Source organism: Mustela lutreola, chromosome 18 (genome assembly GCF_030435805.1).
Source record: "Mustela lutreola isolate mMusLut2 chromosome 18, mMusLut2.pri, whole genome shotgun sequence".
Taxonomy (NCBI): domain Eukaryota; kingdom Metazoa; phylum Chordata; class Mammalia; order Carnivora; family Mustelidae; genus Mustela; species Mustela lutreola.
In genome coordinates this window covers 4,192,760-4,210,841 of record NC_081307.1, presented here as the reverse complement: position 1 = coordinate 4,210,841, position 18,082 = coordinate 4,192,760, and the positions used below count along the sequence as shown (strand labels likewise).

The window sequence follows — 18,082 nt, the reverse complement described above, 5'->3', positions numbered from 1 at the left end:
TCAACCCATTACTGACGTGGCTTTACTACTGAGTCTGATGTTGGATGTATTAATTAATGTAGATCTTTTTTTTTTTTTTTAAAGATTTTATTTATTTATTTGACAGAGAGAAATCACAAGTAGATGGAGAGGCAGGCAGAGAGAGAGAGAGGGAAGCAGGCTCCCTGCCGAGCAGAGAGCCCGATGCGGGACTCGATCCCAGGACCCTGAGATCATGACCTGAGCCACCCAGGCACCCATAATGTAGATCTTTTTTGTATTCGTTTTTAAATTTATGCACTAAGACTTATGTGCGTATATGTGAGTCCTTCCTGATTGTAAGACCTGTCTAGATCCGTGTAGCCGTCACCACAAGCAGGACACAAGAGAGATTCCATCACCTCCCGGAGCTCCTCCGAGTAGTCAGACCCCCTGCCCAGCTCCTTGGCAACCACTGACTATGTCCCTACAGTTTTGCCTTTTTCAGAATGTTGTATAAATGAAACCACAACATTTGTGATTTTTATAAAAATTTTAAAAAGGGAAAAAACTTTTGTGAGTGGATGAAACAAAGGGTTTTTAGATGTGACACCCAAAATACAACTTAGGAAAAAAAAAGAAATTGGTAAACTACACTTCGTGAAGATTAAAAACTGAGAAACACTATTAAAAGAATGAAAAGACAAGCTACAGACTGGGAGGAAGTTATTTGCAAATCCCCCGACAAAGGGCTTGTATTCAGAACATAGAGAGGGGGGCGCCTGGGTGGGTTAAAGTGGGTTAAAGCCTCTGCCTTCAGCTCTGGTCATGATCCCAGGGTTCTGGGATCAAGCCCCGCATTGGGCTCTCTGCTCAGCGGGGAGCCTGCTTCCCTTCCTCTCTTTCTGCCTGCCTCTGCCTACTTGTGATCTCTGTCAAACAAATAAATAAAATCTTAAAAAAAAAACAACAACATAGAAATCTGTGAAAACAGCAGTTAAAAATGAGCAAAAAATAAGAACACACACTTCATCAGTAAAGCTAGATAAATGGCAAGTAAGTCCTGTTAGTCATCAAGGAAGTACAAATTAAAATCACAAGATATCACTACACACTGATCTGGATGGCTCAAAATAATATGGACAAATTTTATGCATTTTATTTCTTTCCCTAAAAGTCTTCTCACTATTTTCATTTAAATCTATGATACACTTGGTTATTTATTTATTTTTTTTACAGGTGTGAGGTTTAAGTCGAGGTTCTTTTTCTGCATACAGATGTCCAAATGTTCTAATACCATTTGTTGAAAGATGAGTCTCTCTCCACTGAGGTGCCTCTGTACTTTGTTGAAAATCAATGTGCTGTATTTATGTGGGTCTATTTCTGGACTTTAGTTTGTTCTGTTAACGGGGGTCTCTATTTTTTCACTAATACCACACAGTCTGGTTGCTTTATATGAATCCTATGAATCCTCCAAAATTGTTCTTTTTCAAAATTGTTTTTGGCTATTCTAGTTCCTTTACCTTTCCATATAGATTTTAAAAGCACCTTGTCTAAATCTACAGAATATCTTGCTGGATTTTAATTTAAATTTTATTAAATCTAGGGAGCAATTTAACAAGAACTGACATCTTAACTCTTACAGGGTCTTCCAATTCATGAACATGGTATGTCTCCTCATTTGTTTTGCTCTTCTTTGAAAGATGGGTTTTCAAATTCTGGTATGTCCACACTGAAACACAACTGTAAGGCACACTCTGAGGCCAAAAGTAAATACTTCCTTTCTTTTAAGAGCCCTATAAGAGCATGTGGCCTCACGGCTTGCAATTATGTTGCTAGTGACAGAAAAACAACTCTGGCAACTTTCTGACCCATATTCTTCTTTAAAAAAGAAAAAAAAGCATTTGTTGAGGTGTAATTTATACATAAAAAAATACATACATTTTAAGTGTATAGGCAGATGACCTATGATGAATGAGTACACCCTATAAACACTCCCCCAACGGGGACAGAGAACATTTCTATGACCCTGGAATGCTCCCATGTGTCCTTTTGCTATCAGTCTCCTGTAAACTCCCTATCACCTCCAGCACCCAGTGGTTTCTATCACTGTAGATTAGTTTTCTCTAGAATCATACAGTATGTACTCTTGTATCTGGCTTCTTCTACTCAAAGCAATGTGTATGAAATTCATTATGCTGTGGTAGTTCATTCTCTTTAGGGCTAAGGAGGTTTCCACTGGATGAACAGACCACAGTTTTGGTTATTCTTTCACCTATTTAGGAACACTGGGGCTGGGGCTGTTTCTAGTTTTTCCTGTTATGATAGAATGACTGTATACAAGCCTTTTTATGAATGTGTGTTTTCACTTTTCTTGGATAAATACCTAGGAGTGGAATTACTGGGTCATGTGGTAAATGTAAGCTTAACTTTACAGGAAACGTATTCCAACTTCCGGAGCGGGTGGACCATTTACATTTCACCTCTTCATCGACTTCGAAATAGTTCCTTCACTTTTAGCCTTTCCTGTGGGTGTGAACTGATATTTTATTATGGTGTTAATTTGCATTTTATATAATTTGATATTATATTATGGTGTTAAAATGCATTTCCCTGCATTTTCCCTAATGTTTTTCATCAGGCCGGTAGGACCTGACTAAACAGTTAACTTGTAATTATCCGAGGCAACCAGGACCTTACTGCTCACTCAAGTCACGAGTTACCAAGAAAAAGCTTGAGGGGGAAAGTAGGCAGGAGTCAAGAGACAAGGATGGGGCATGTATCTCAGTGCTGTGTTCCAGAGTCATCGACGCTTCCAGTTTCCTGTGTTAGTAAGGGTGATGGTGGATTATACCTGAAGCCCCAGGAACCAGGGATTTTGTGAGTGAGAGGAAGAAAAAAGCCCTTACCTGCGATTTTCCTCCGCATCCATGGACACACAAAGAGCCATACAAAAAGGGCGAACAGCAGCGCAACACCAAAGGAGATGAGTGCTATCGCCCACATGGGAAGGACCAGACCAAGCACTAGGAAGTAGAAAGGACAGTGGTGCTGTCAGCGGACACCATCTGAAAGGTCAGGCCTCACATCGACACAATTTTACATTTCCTAAATCCAAAAACAATCACCTGGACTTTGTATTTAATAAAACTCTCAACCAAAAAAAAAAAAAAAAATCTACAGTTTTGGGGGTAGGAAGGAGGGTGTGTGTTTAAGACACACTGCATCTTGTCACTATGTGGCTAAACTGTGTAGTAGTAAGCCAGCTATTAACATTTTACCAAGGCGGCTCAAACAGTGGATTAAGTTGAAAAAAAGCCATTTACTCATTATCTCAACACCGAGACTCTGGGGTGGGTGGACAAACATGGCCAGGAAGGGACTCTGCCATCTTCTGCCCGGCCGCCGGCCCCCTCCCAGGCAGTGAGGAGCCGAAGTCTGGAAGCCTCACAGCACATGGCTGCTGACTGCTGCCTGTCTGGGTTTCTGAGGAGTCAGCAGCCCTGCTTTATTTATTTATTATTTTTTTTAAAATTTATTTTTATTGACAGAGACACGCACAGAGAGAGAGCTCAAGTAGGCAGAGCAGCAGGCAGAGAGAGAGGGGGAAGCAGGCTCTCCACTGAGCAGGGAGCCCGATGTGGGGCTCGATCCCAGGACTCCAGGATCATGACCTGAGGCAAAGGCAGTCGCCCAACCAACTGAGCCACCCAGGTGCCCCCCTGCTTTAAATGGCCAGGACACTCTGACCACATCCACAAACTTTTTCAAAGTCAGCTTGGAAACAAAAGGTTTTTTTCAAAGGACACTGACCTTCAAACTTAACTCTTCTTTGAAGTGTCAACTCATGGAATTACAATACAGAAAAACTTTTCATTAACATTCAATAACGCGCACTAAGTTGCAATTACAATAGCCAATGAAAGGGGTGAAGGGCACATGGTTGAGGAATATCCCATTTTCCAGGCACTGTACCGTCTCCAGAACTCATCACTCTGCATCTTGTACTCTTCGCTCACTGCTGGCACCAGGCAACGTGTCACCCGCGTTCCCAGGTTTCTACTTAAACAACACCCTTGCACAGGAACGAGCAGACGTGTACAATACTCCCGTGGCATTATGTGTAACAGTAAGAATGTGCAAGACAGTGAATATGTGCATCATCATGGAAACGTGAAATAAAAACGAGGCCGAGCTCTGTATACTGGTTAAGGAAGAGGCCCACGATCTAGTAAGGGAGAAAGGCCGCCTGGATGTATCTCATGATCCAATTCAGGATTAAAAGAGAAAACCCCATATTTATACTCTTCCCAGACGTACAAGCATGTAGAAAAAGTTCTGGAATGATACAAGGGCTCTTCCTGTAGAGAGAAAGGAAATTGGAGGGGGCTTTCACTTCTCACTACATATACATTTGTACTGTACTTGGACAACATGTAATAAGCATGTCACTTTTGTAAACTGTTAAATATGTTTTTAAAGTTTTCAAGGAATAAACTATTTAAAGCCTGGCTCTTTGCTCTTGGATTACATAAATCTTTCATGTTGCAGGCTTTGTTACACTGCTAAACATTTCATACATACAAAACCAGTCAATGTTATTCAATTAAGGTATCAGTAAACATTTTGGTAACTGTAAGAGGTAGAATGGGTAGTTAATACTGTGAGAGCCATGATTAGCCTATATAAATAGGAAAAACAAAAAACCAGAATCACCTAGCTTAATTCTAGCTCAGGGATCACCGGTAGGAGTAAGGACACTCAGGAGCTCGATAATCCACTCCGAGCACTCACTCTGACGTCAGGAAGCTACGGACTAGGGCACGGGGGGTGGGGGGGTTGGGGGAGAGGGCGTTGGGCCCTGTTAGCTGGCAGCCCAGCTCCTGCTCTGGTTCTGCCACTTGTAAAACCACTCAGGCTCCCCTCACTGGGCTGTACCCGTGGGCCTTGGCTTCTTGTCTTCTGCTTTACAACTTCACATCAGTATCTTAATACATGTGATAAAAAATCACGTCAAAGCTGGTTCTTGCCCAACTGAGTAGTAACTGTTAATTGGCAACATCGAACTGATAAACTAAGAACATCACCAATCATTCTTATAGATTAAAAGGTTTTTTGTATTTTGGGGTTTTTTTTGAGAGAGAGAGAAAAACCATGAGCAGTGCAGGGGTGGGAAGGGCAGAGGGAGAAGCAGACTCTCCGCTGAGCAGGGAGCCCGATGTGGGAATCAGTCTCAGGAACCTGGGATCATGACCCGAGCTGAAGGCAGATGCATAACTGCCCAAGCCACACAGGGACACCAAGTATTTGGTTTTTGAAGAAGTTTTCTTTGTGCCTTCTACTTTAGTTGATAAAATTGTTAACTGTGCTACGTTTAGCTTCATTGTGTAAATCTGATGTAAGAGGGGCAAGTCCCTCTACTGTGGGAAAAGAGAATCTGGAGATATATATATATCTTCATAGATTTTATATATTATCTACCTCTCTATGATCTATTTTATTTTTATTTATTTATTTTAAAGATTTTACTTATTTGTTTGACAGACAGAGATCACAAGTAGGCAGAGAGGCAGGCAGAGAGAGAGAGGGGGGAAGCAGGCTCCCTGCTGAGCAGAGAGCCCGATGCGGGGCTTGATCTCAGGACCCTGAGATCATGACCTGAGTTGAAGTCAGAGGCTTAATCCACTGAGCCACCCGGGCGCCCCCTGTATAATCTATTTTAAATGAGTGAGCATGTTTGCTCTTGGGCACTATTTTTTTCCACCCATGCTGAGTACAACCACAATAAAAGCAGAGAAGGGCTGCTTTCTATGTTCCTTCCAAGCCCGTCTTCATGCTTTCTGCTGGGGTCCCCTGGGAACCCTGAGGCATCAGGACCAACATCCAAAAAAGAGAAACTGAGGTTGATCCTTTGCCTTGACAAAAAGCCACACCACCACCTGCCCTTGGTAGCTCTATCATCACAATCTCTTTCGCCATCAGTTTGGCCTGGGTAGTGGCCAGAAAGCTCTGAGGTCACCCTAAGTCACGAGAAACTGGAAGGGAGAATAGCGGATAAACACATCACTGAGGGCAGAAGTGGAGGAGAGACAGTAAAAAAAAACAAGGAAGAGAAAAACGGTGAAAGTCACTGATAACGAAAGCAGAAGGGAAAAGAATGGGGACAGAATTTGGATCTGACCAAACTATTCTAGCAATTTAGTAATGTACCAAGGCAGCAAACGAACACAAAGATTCACTTTATAAAAGCCATCACATAAGACATGCAAACAGACCGTTAACATCACATTGCTGTGATTGGTACTAAATATACAAAAGCAAGTTCATGGATAACAAACAACTAAGTACAAAAATTTGATGTAGAAAGGCACTTGAATCAATGCACATCCGAGGCAAAACTTTTGACAAAACTACTTTGCCTTGTCTTCCTGTGAGGATCTCAAACTGCTTTCCAACATCACACCTTAAGTTGGCAATAAGACACAGGGTGCCTCGTCACTCTGTGGACACGGAGCAAACTGTTCCCTTCCCTCGGCCAGGAGTGGCCATGGGAGCCCACACGGACACCGACACCGGGGCCGTGAGGCCCAGCCCTCCAACCCCAGGCACGCGATGGCCGTGCATCTCTTTCTAGTTTCTCAATAGCTAAGACCAGATGACCAGGGATGCAGCTCTAACCTCGAACATCTTCACAGTTTGATCTCAAATCCCCCAAGGATCAGAATATGCAGGAGACTTTTCAGAAACACTATCTTCTGGGTTCATTACTTTGTTATTTGTCAGAATCTACAGAATAAAAGCAACTCCTATAAAACCAATAGGGCATTAACTATAAATTACTTCCCTTATGCCCCCACTTCTCAGCATCTCTCCACAGCCTTTCTTCTTCTCTAATTTTATAAATAATATATGCTTACTATGAAAATATCAGTACAAAACTGTATAATATACAATTATAAAAATTCCTCATTTTAGAGAAATAATATCAACGATATTGTGTTTCTCTTTCCAGGTATTTTCCAAATATAAACATACAGTATAAAATGCTTGTGAGAATCTTTTTCTTCCTTTGTTAAAAAAATGAACAGATATAGAATCAAACTGATCTATTGTTCTGTGATTTCATTTCCCATATACAATACATCGTGGACATCTTTCCACAGTTTCTCTCTCTCTCTCTCTCTCTCTCTCACACACACACACACACACACACACACACTCACCCCTTTACCTCATGTGCAGATGCTGATGCTGCTGGGTAAGGGACCACACTTTGACCCGGAAGTTAAACAGAACCGCTAGAGGTAAGCTTAGCCTATCAGCTCTGGCAGCCCAAAGTAGCATGCAATGAACTTCAGCGCTCATTCTTTCAAAACTGAACAAAACCAGGTCCCACACAACTGAAGACTTTTTCATTACAAATAAACCTCAGGCCTTTATCCAACCCAAGTGAGCACTTTATTTCCTAAAGTTATTTTTGCTTCTTGCAAATTATTTTTTTAAGGACAAAAACACAGAGAATTTTTTAAAGTGCTCAGGCTTTGAAGTAGAAGAATGACTTTTTTTTTTCTGAGAAAAGTTATGTCAAATGCAAAGTAAAACAAATCAAACCCAGCCCAAGATATAAACAACTTCAAAATAATTTAGAATGGAGGAGCAGAGAAATCAAAACACAGCACTAGAGCTCAACAGCCAGTGAGCCCCACTGAAGTTGTGTCCATGCGTAAAAATGCTATTTATCAAAAGTTCTTACGGCTGAAACAGGGTAGGATTAATGTTGCTACTCATTTTTGTGAGGGAATTTTGTTCCTTCCTTTTGCCTCTGAGGCAGCTACGTGTTGGATGGAAGGGAAGGGAAGTAGGAGGAATACATTCCAGACCAACAGGAAGGCCGACAAATTTTGAAAGGAGACTGACTGAGTCACCGTGGAAGGGACCCTTCTCAGCTCAGCCTTATCACCAAATATGACACCACTGCTATCAGACAGAGTGGAGCACTAGACAATGGAAGTCTGGTTTGAAGGGCAAAAGTTAACCTTTGCTTAAATAAACAGAAGATCTGGACACACTTAATGGTATTCTACAAACATGCCCCAGGAACCAAAATATTAGCAAAGTCCTTTTCTGACTTAGTGGGGAAACAAAATCACCTTCTTTTCTCTCCTTCTCCTCGAGACAAGCCCTCCCCACCCTCCCACCCCGGAAAACTTCAAGTAAGAAGCTTTCCAAACTGACAAGTGGGAAAAAATAAAAAGATAGGATGACTCAGGATATGCTGGCAACTTGAGGCGGAAAAGATGAGCTACTTATGACTGATGGTCACAAAATAGGCTCTAAAACGTATTACGAGTCACTACGGGTCGGGCACTGTGTGCGCACCCTGCCTGCATTGTCTCAGATAATGTGGTGGCCTTTCGCGGAAGTCCTCCTGCTGTCCTCACTTTATTGTGACGCACAGAGGCTCAGAGGTGAGACATGACGTTCCTGACAGCACAGCTGCCCAACCAAAGTCCTTAATGTTAACCCCAGCAGGGCGAATACTATCTGGGCTTTCAAACAAGGAATGATCCTGGAGGTTCTTGTACAGATGTTTTAATATCCCTAATTAAAAGAGGTAGTGGGGCGCCTGGGTGGCTCAGTGGGTTAAAGACTCTGTCTTCGGCTCAGGTCATGATCCCAGGGTCCTGGGATCGAGTCCCGCATTGGGCTCTCTGCTCAGCAGGGAGCCTGCATACCCTCCCTCCTCGCCTGCCTCTCTGCCTACTTGTGACCGCTCTCTCTGCCAAATAAATAAATAAATAAATAAATCTTTAAAAAAAAAAAAAAAAAAAAGAGGTAGCTACTCTTTTTACAGTACCTGTATATTAAATATATACAAAAACATAGAACCAGTTTTCTAAATGTATTAGAAGCCTTTTTTTTTTGAAAGAGAAAGGGAGAGAGAGAGAGAGAGAGAGAGAGCGTGAGCAGGAGGAGAGGCAGAGGGAAAGAATCCTAAGCAGGTTTCATGCCCAGCACAGAGGCCACTGTGGGGCTCAATCTCACGACCCTGAGATCATGACCTGAGCCCAAATCAAGAGTTTTATGCTTAACTGAATGAGCCACTCAGGTGACTGCACTGAAAGCCATTTGTAAAGAGAATGAAAAGAAGGGGAAGAATGTATGAAGGTTGGTGTATGTTTGTTTGCTTGTTTGAAGTAGGCTCCAACGTTAGCACTGACTGTCATTAACGGTGACAGGAGGGACCAGGAACTGTGTAGCAGGTGTCTAACCCGTGTCACGTGTCAGTGTAACGTCATCACACAGAGCCCGGGGTTCGGGAGTAGGATTCTCTACCTCACTAGTTACATGCCCTTGGCGACTCAGCTCTGCCACGCTTCGCTTCCCTGTCTGCACTGCCAGGGGACCAAAAGGATTAATTCATGTGTGATTCAGCTCACTGAAACTCAGCATTTATATTCTTTCTTTCTTTCAGCCTCCTTGTGAAGTACTGATGTTATCCTTAGCATCTCATCCATCAAACAGTTCAGTTTTCTCTACAATATTTACTACTCCCCTCAGATGATTCTCTCAGCAAATCTGGAGTAAAACTGCAGCAAATGATGAGGAAACAGGAAAGAAGAGATGGAAAAAATTAGACCAAGTACAGAATAAGGCAAATTTTACTTAAAATCACACAGTTGACTTCTGACGTTCAGAAGAACCACCAGAACCAAGAAGCATAGAACGTAGAAAAAAACAAAATGCAGAAATAAAAATAATCATCCTCATTTATACCAATTCCCATTTCTGGGACTTGGTACTACAAAGGCATCCCGAGCCTCCCCTCAGTTTCCAAATCACTAAGCCGAGAGGTGGCTGTTCACACCGGCTGGGCTTTTTCTTCCACCACCTTGTGCTCTGGGAGCCGATATAAAAATTAAGAACAAGAGTCCCTGGAACGCCTGGGTGGCTCAGTGGGTTAAGTCTCTGCCTTGGGCTCAGGTCATGATCTCAGGGTCCTGGGATCGAGCCCTGCATTGGGCTCTCTGCTCAGCAGGGAGCCTCCTTCACCCTCCCCCTCTGCCTGCCTCTCTGCCTACTTGTGATCTCTCTCTCTCTCTGTCAAATAAATAAATAAAATAAAACAAAAACAAAAACAAAAACCAAGAGTCCCGAGGAGCGAGGAGATGGGATGCACACCACAGCTCCACGATGGCTCTTTCCCGTCCTGGTGCTCAGGGCCAGCTGAGGGCCGTGTGAACGCTTCAGGAGAGTCACACTTGGTGGTGGGATTAACTCTGTGGTGCAGAGCTGTGATCTCCCCACGTCCAATTTTCTTATGTACTGAGAAGACAGTCTGTGACACACACCCTTCCCAGTCCATAAATTACAAAACGCCCGGGGCCACCAGGCTGCTCATATCTGAGGCTGGGGTTCCATCCCCCTCAGGCTCTCCTAGTCCCCATGAGCTTCGGCTTTGTGCTTTCCATATAACTTAAGGCAGCTGAGATGTTCTACCCTTGGGCTCCCACCCAAAGTCTGGAAGCCCTGATCGTGAGTATTTAAACCCTGAAGATTAACACTCTGAATGCTGCAGAGAGGCCAAATCAGAAAGTTATATGATGTTAACATTTATTCAGAAAAAGTTTCTTATGCGCAGTACTGAAGTACACACACATAATTATTTATGTCTGATAAAATAAAATCTGAGAAACACAGCTTTGATGACACTGAGTTTGAGGAATTCGTAAGGACATTCCCCCATTTTGGAAAAGGGTACTTCTCAACTGTTATGATGTGCTACTTAGGGGAAATTTTATCTTTTTGAACAGGAAGAGGGAGATTTTGGTCAGATATGGCCGATAACTGAATCTTATTCCATAAAGAATATTCACAAGAAGAAAAATAACACAAACTATCTGCTGACTCCAGATATCCCCACAGTAACAGGTATATTTGGGATCTCGCTGTAGGAGGCCACCACAAAGAGCAGCGGGAGGAAACCTCTCTACTAAACCGTGTACAGAATGATTTCATTGGAATGCTAACCCACACTGAAATGTTTGCCAACAGGAACACCATTTATGTCTCTCTTGAGCCATCCAAAATGCCAAAGAAAACAACTTTTAACCCTACACCCCCCAAAGCCCCTAAAATCCTAATAAGAAGAACAAAAGCTGTCAGAATGGGAAGAAGTAATTCTGAAAATAAAATCACCACTGATTTCAGCATCTTAAAAAAGCAGAAGTGGGAAGGTGGCGTCCACTCACGGGATTCTTTGGTCAGACAAATGCCGGGCAGTTCGGCGTTTGTGCCACAGGCCACGTTAGAGCTGCCTCTGCATGTCACTGACATGTGGCCATTCACGTGCACCCCCCAAACGCCTCCGTGGCTCAGGGGAGGTGCTCAGTGTTAGACCCTGTGCTGAGACTTAGCACATGAAGGCTGCTGTGTTTCCACAGCAGGGCAAAAGGCAGAAGGAGGACTTCAAATTTCTTTTTTCACTTGAAAACCTGTTTGTTGCCTTTGTCCTTTGCATACTTCTTGAGTATTTAAAACAAGGACATGCATTTCCTCTTCCGTAATGAGCACGAAGGAGGTTTTTTACTGTCCGCCAACAATAGTGTGCCCAGTGAGACTGTGAAGTCTAACGCTACACACCTTTCCTGCCGAATTTAAGCTTCCGAGGAATTCTTACCTGGTGCTCCCGTGTACATGATGGAAAACACATTTATTGCTATTGTAGCTGCGTAGAACACTGGGAGTGCCCGTAGGCCATTGGGAACAGGGTCCTCCTGTATGATAATGAGATAAAGTGGAAGGTCAGGATTCAGGAAGCCTCTGGAGCAAACAAAGGCAAAATGACAGAAAACACTGTTACGAGAAAGGCTTTCAAACAGTGGTGTGGCCAGAATGGCAGGCCATGTCGCTGCCGTGTGACCTGTTGCACATCAGCCTGGGCCGTGTCTCCTATACAAATACTGTTTCAAAGAGCACTATTGTGGCCAGGAGACACACTGAAGCGCTAGAATCACATGAGCTGATGTCAGATTTAGAAACAGAGCAGAGCTGTGAGGTTAAGCCAGTCCCTGGGGACCGAAGCCCAGAGCTCAGCATCTGCTTCAAAACCGGTGGCGCTCACTCCTCCAGCTAAGTTCAGGTTTGGCCCTGAAAATCCGCTTGCAACCAATATCTTGAGGCTCAGCCCTCAGAGGAGGCTCTCAGAGAGCCAAGTGACTTAAACACCACTGCATTACTGGGAGACTTTACTTCACCCTATTACACAATACATTTTAGCTCGATTAAAATGTATAAGGCAAATATATTACCATGGGCTGTGATTTTTTAAGATCTTTTCATAAAGCATAGTATTTAACCTTCAACTACGGAAAGTTAAAAAGAACTGGGGGTTCTTTTTCTAATAAAACATTTTTTTACAACTTGAGGCTTTTGGTACATTCCCTAAATCTAATACTTTAACAAGAATAGTACTGCATATGTTTTACACTAAATAACATCTGAGAGAATATTTGAAATGGAGGGTTTTAAGAAGATCTACAGAACATATCAAAGCAAAAATATGGACTGGAGCACCTGGGTGGCTCAGCTGGTTAAGCATCTGCCTTAGGCTCAGGTCATGATACCAGGGTCCTGGGATCAAGTCCCAAGTCGGGCTCCCTGCTCCGTGGGGAGTCTGCTTCTCCCTCTGCCTGCTGCTCCCCCTGCTTGTACATTCTCTCTCTCTCTGACAAATAAATAAATAGATAAATTAAAAAAAAAAAAAAAAAAAACCATAGACTGGGAACTCCTCAGTACAGCACTGGCACGTTAGATGTCACTTAAATCATTCAAACAATGTCTAATTTCTAATAACCACATAAGACACTGGTGTTTATATGAATCTGCCACCTACCCATGATAAAAAGAAAATGAGATCTAAGAACTACTGTGGGCTATGGGAGTAAAGAGAAGTAGAGACTAAGATTCCTACTACCAAATGCAAACATGTATGGAAATCAGGTGTGTCTGCAGAACAGTACAACCCATTCAGAACCTATTCTGGAATGTCTCAAGTAGCCATCAGCACTTGTCAAGAGGCTTGAGTTGAATGGTAATGGGGTATAAGGACCAGTAAGAGCAGGTGTCGTAAGTGATTCAACTGCATGAGACTCATAGCCAGACCAGCAAACAGGAAGAAGCCAGGACCCAGGGCAGGAGCAAGGATGAGGTACAGTGCTCTTCTAACCTGTCACGTACCCTGTGACAAGAACCCAGGTCCCGCTACGAACGAAATGCTCGGGTGCTCAAATGCCCACTGCCCCTGGTTTCCAAAACGTTCTCTCAGGACAAGAGGTGTTGAAAAAGACACCCACCCGGAAACCTGGGAAGGTGTACAAGTGTTGAGTTTATGGTCTTTTTAATTGAATCACTTTATTTTTTCTCAAGTAACTTATTCTTAAAACTCAAATGCCAATTGTCTCCAGACCTGTCTTCTCGCCTCCCTCCTGGCTCTCTCCCTCTCTCCTTTCTTTCCTTCCTTCCATCCGTCTATCCATCATCTGCTACTTATCTAAGCATCCGTCGTTCCCTCTTAAATACCAGTGTCTTCCCAAGCATGGCACTGGGCACTGGACTACCAAAGTAAACAAGAGAGTCATGGTTCTACTTGCACAGATCGTACAGTCGGATGGCAAGCAGGCCAGCACGCAAGTCGCACACCACCACACAGCACAACAGTGCAATGGTAAGAAGAAACAGAGCGTCGCAGAAGCACGAGAGGGAGGGACGCAACCAGAACTGGCTGGGAGAAGAAAGGCTTTCGAGGAAGTGGCACAAGATGGCTGCGGAGCAGCAGGAGTTTGCAGGCAAGGATGGGTTCCAGGCAGAGGAAGTCAGAAAAGTGAAGTCTAGCAGGCAAGAGAGGGTGGCACCTTCCAAGAGGTAAATAAATATTAGTATGCAGGGAGCCCAAGAGAAGGAAGGTAGCTTTGTACGGATCCAAGAGAAGGGAGTCCTCCGGTAGACTGCCAGGCAGCGCTGATGGGAAATAGCGGCGTCTTCAAGTGAGGATGCACTTGAGGGAAGACCTGCCCCGTGTCACACGTGCTCAGTGCGTGCTGCGACACAGGGACCTGGGGCCTGCTTTAGGGCGTATAAAATATTGCAACAACCCCTTGATGGTCAAAAAAATACAATCAAGTTTTTCCCTCTAGAATAGGGATCTTAGTAAGTTCTAATTTCAGTCTCCTTTCATTCTTGATCAAATCTACCCCCAATAAGTGTATTTCCTTCTTTTCATCCTTTCCTCAGGGAGAAGAAAAAGTCAGTGTCTCAAGCTTGCTTTTTCTCTGTTAAAATAGAGAAAACACTTTATATTTGGGAAAAGAAATTTTCCAGGTGTGTGTAGTGGTAGTCTACTTCAAAATCTTCACACTCTCACTCTGTTCTGTTTAACATTCAGCAAAGAATTACTCTTCCTTTTCTGAGGTCTGCATGCAATGCCAGGGAGCACTGCCTAACGAGCTAAATCACAGGGCACGAAACACTATTTACAATGTTGCTTTCTGGGGGAGCCCCTCGGTACTCTACCTTGACTTGTTCTGCCGACTTTATTTTTTTTTAAAGATTTTATTTTTAAGTAATGTTTATACCCAATGTGGGGCTTGAAACCACAACCCTGAGATCAAGAGTGACATGCTCTACAGACTGAGCCAGCCAGACGCCCCTTTTGGCCTACTTTAAAATAAAGTCTAATCCTAACTGCAGGGGTGCCGTGCCTTAACAAAGTAAAAATGCAATCATTTCTCTCCTTAATTAATCATTTCTATTAAATAGAACCAAATTAGTTCTAAAACTTAATAAAAACCTAACAGCTTCACTTACCTTCTTTAGGATGAAAATTCTGATCAGTACAAACAGCACGCCAGACATGAAACCAGACAATAGTGGAGATATAAACCAAGAAGCAACTGAATAATTTAAAAAAAAAAAAAATCTAATGAATGTTAAAATTCTACATAAGTCATATTTATACAATAGAATGATAACCAACACATAGTACCTACATTAATAAATACTGCTGGAATTATTCACCTTAACTCAGAACCCAACTGACCCTACTTCCCTGGCAGGGCTGACCTTCACACGCGCACAGCTATCCTCACACACACACAGAGTCCCGAGTCTGTGAGCACTCTCCCAGCACACGGTCAGGGAAGGGATCCCTGAGCCTGGCCTCGGAAGACAGTCTCCTGTGATTCCCTCTGAGCCCCTTCTGTCTCTTCTTACCCATCCACAGATGGAGACCTGGTCCTTGCTCAACAGTAAAGTTATTTAAAAGGAGAGCCACCTTCCATTGCATTTTCCTAGGTCAGCCTGGTACTGCCATCCTGGCACTGTGGCCCAGCAGTTCCCATCTTGGCTGCACACTGGAAACATCTGGGGAGTTCTCAAACACCAGTTATGCTCAGGTTCCACCCCCAGAATTTAGATTTAAAAAGTTTGGAATGGGGTTCTGGGCATTGATATTTTTTAACTGCTTCTCCAGCTAATTCTCATGTATAACCAGAGTTGAGTGACATTGTTCTAGAAGCCTCCTGGGATCTAAGGTGATTTTCCCAGCCATCTGTGTCCCTGGCTTGGGAGGTTAGGGATCTGTTTAACCTAGAGCTCTTGAGGCCACTGTGATTCTGATACGGGGGAGTAACCCAGTGGGTGGAGATGGGGCAGGAGAATGTTGTTCAGAACAGGTGGGTTTGTACTTATGGGGCTGAATGGATTTCCTCCCTCTTGCTAAAAGGCAGAGCCAGGAGGCTGACCATCAGACCTGTCATACCCGTCCCTGCTGGGCAGCCTACAGCCCAGAAAGAGCACTAGAGTGTCTCTTCTGTGGGGGCAGACAGGGAAACCTGCTGAATGCCGTGAGCTAAGTAAGCCCGGCCTTGGTCCCTGGCTTCCCCATGACCACAAACCCTGCCTCCTGAACACGGAAGGTATTTCCTTCACGAGGACCTCGTTTTTCTGACTACAGGCTCATTTCAATCACATACATTTCCTTTTTGTCTGGGAACAACAGATAGATACTGATTTTCAGAGCCAGATGACATCTGAAAAGAGTGGCATTAAAAAACAATTTAACACATAAAAGTTCACAGTCTCTGGTTAGCAGAAATCTTAGGGGGAAATGTATTACCCACATAGGTCTTGTCTTCTAAAACTTAACATTTGAAACAAAGAGAAAAGAAATAAACCTTAACATTTGAAGGGAAAAATAGATGATAATGGTGACTTTCAATAAGACTTACTCTAGAGAATGTAAGATGTGCTTCTGACAGATAAAAGAAAATGGCAATTACCAATCTTGACGAGCTCCATCCACTGTACACCTTGTGTGCCAATCGCGACAAGTGAGAATCCTATGGTAGAGCCGACGATGCAATGAGTGCCTGAGATGGGGAGTCTCAGGAAGGACGCAATCAACTGCCAAACTGCTGACCCTGTAGGTTGGGAGATTTAAAAAAAAGAAAAGAAAAAAGTTAGTTATAGAATACAGTACCTCAAACAGCCACAAAAGGAAGAAATCCAAATTATAGTTCTCCATAATAGTATCTCCCTAGGGTTGATCGCCTAATATTATCTATCTCCTAATAGTATCTCCCTTGGGTTGATTTTTTTTTTTAAAGATTTTATTTATTTATTTGACAGACAGAGATCACAAGTAGGCAGAGAGGCAGGCAGAGAGAGAGGAGGAAGCAGGCTCCCTGCTGAGCAGAAAGCCCGCTGTGGGGCTCGATCCCAGGACCCTGGGATCATGACCTGAGCTGAAGGCAGAGGCTTTAACCCTCTGAGCCACCCAGGTGCCCAGCTAGGGCTGATTTTTTTTAGTGGATTCTTTCTTTACAGAATGCTAAAGTCCTGACAAAAATCACTCACTTTAGTCAAAGGGACACCCTTCAACACTGATGGGATAATGATGATTTATTGAAAATATTTCCAGAAAAGTCTCTTGATGCCAGTTATTAACTGCCTTTTCCACAGTTAGGTACAGGTGCTGACGATGAACTTGTTCTAATGTGAAGTGTGGCCAAGACCGAGCAAGAGATTACAGACTCTAGTGAACACAGAGAAGTAGGAAAGGCTGCATACTGGAAAAGATGTCACTGCAGTTAACTCTATGGTCACATAATAAGGAGGGCTAGACGCTGGTGAGGTCACACGGATTAGTCTGTAAGAGAGACTGTAATATGCAAACAGTGGATCATTACACTGTACACCCGAAACTAATCTAGCGTTACACGTCAGTGACACCTCAATGAAAAAAGGGAGTGTGTAATTCCACGTTGTTTTTTTGTATTTGTCTCTTTTGCATAAGAAGTCACTAAGACATTTAACCCACAGGTGGGCATCTGCTCTCAGCCCCTGACCAGAATGCCAGGCATTTTCTTTGTATACTTTCTCGAGTCTTCTAATTCTTACCAGTTAAGAGGATCCTTAGCTTTGGCTTTGTGTCCTTTTACCTCAATTTCACCTCCTTTTCCAGGCTTAATGTTTTTCTAGGCTACAGTTCACTCCAGATATTTTCATAAGCAGATCAAATTTTGCAGTGCGTATTAAAAGCATCAGCTGGGCAAGATCACTTTCAGAAACAGTTGTTGAAAAGCTCATATAGAACTGTAAGGGAACAAAGGCCTTGGCTGATAAGCAGGGCACGTTATTAATCCCAAATGTTAATTCTGGAAATCTGGTTGCTTGGCAGCAGCACTTTTAAGCAGATCCCTGGCATTTTCTTCAAAAAGATCTGACTTAAAAAGGATCACTACTGGCTGTACAGGCCCTAGTTTGGGCAGCAATGCTGACCACTGCTCCGTGAAGCTGGGCATGCCCACCTGTGAGCCAAACTGGGCTCGACCCTATCCGTGGCTACCCCTGAAGCATGTGCTGGGAGGAGGAGGGGCCGTCCCCGTGCTGCCGAACTGGTGACAGGCCCCCGTGGCGGCAGCCAGGCCTCCCTGTGGACAATTCCTTAAGCCTTCCCATCTAAGCCCCGAGCTTCTGACTGACTGACTAGTTTGTGTTAAAAATAGAGCCAGGGTTTAGAGCACGTTACATGGCGCAGAGCTATAACTTGAGAAAGAAACTTTAT

At 43.5% G+C, this 18,082-nt stretch overlaps 1 protein-coding gene across 5 annotated transcripts in view; it reads right to left on the bottom strand.

Moving 5' to 3' along the window:
• SLC20A2 (solute carrier family 20 member 2) overlaps positions 1 to 18,082 on the bottom strand; it is a 107,534-nt gene that overhangs the window by 27,295 nt on the left and 62,157 nt on the right. For 4 of the 5 annotated variants that reach the window (XM_059156302.1, XM_059156306.1, XM_059156304.1 and 1 more), the window contains exons 3-6: positions 16,296 to 16,436; positions 14,824 to 14,909; positions 11,639 to 11,735; positions 2,868 to 2,984 (exon numbers count right to left, since the gene is read on the bottom strand). In XM_059156302.1, coding sequence (XP_059012285.1) covers positions 2,868 to 2,984; positions 11,639 to 11,735; positions 14,824 to 14,909; positions 16,296 to 16,436 — 441 coding nt within the window. The remainder of the gene's footprint in view (positions 1 to 2,867; positions 2,985 to 11,638; positions 11,736 to 14,823; positions 14,910 to 16,295; positions 16,437 to 18,082) is intronic. The other variant, XM_059156305.1, reaches the window with a different exon arrangement.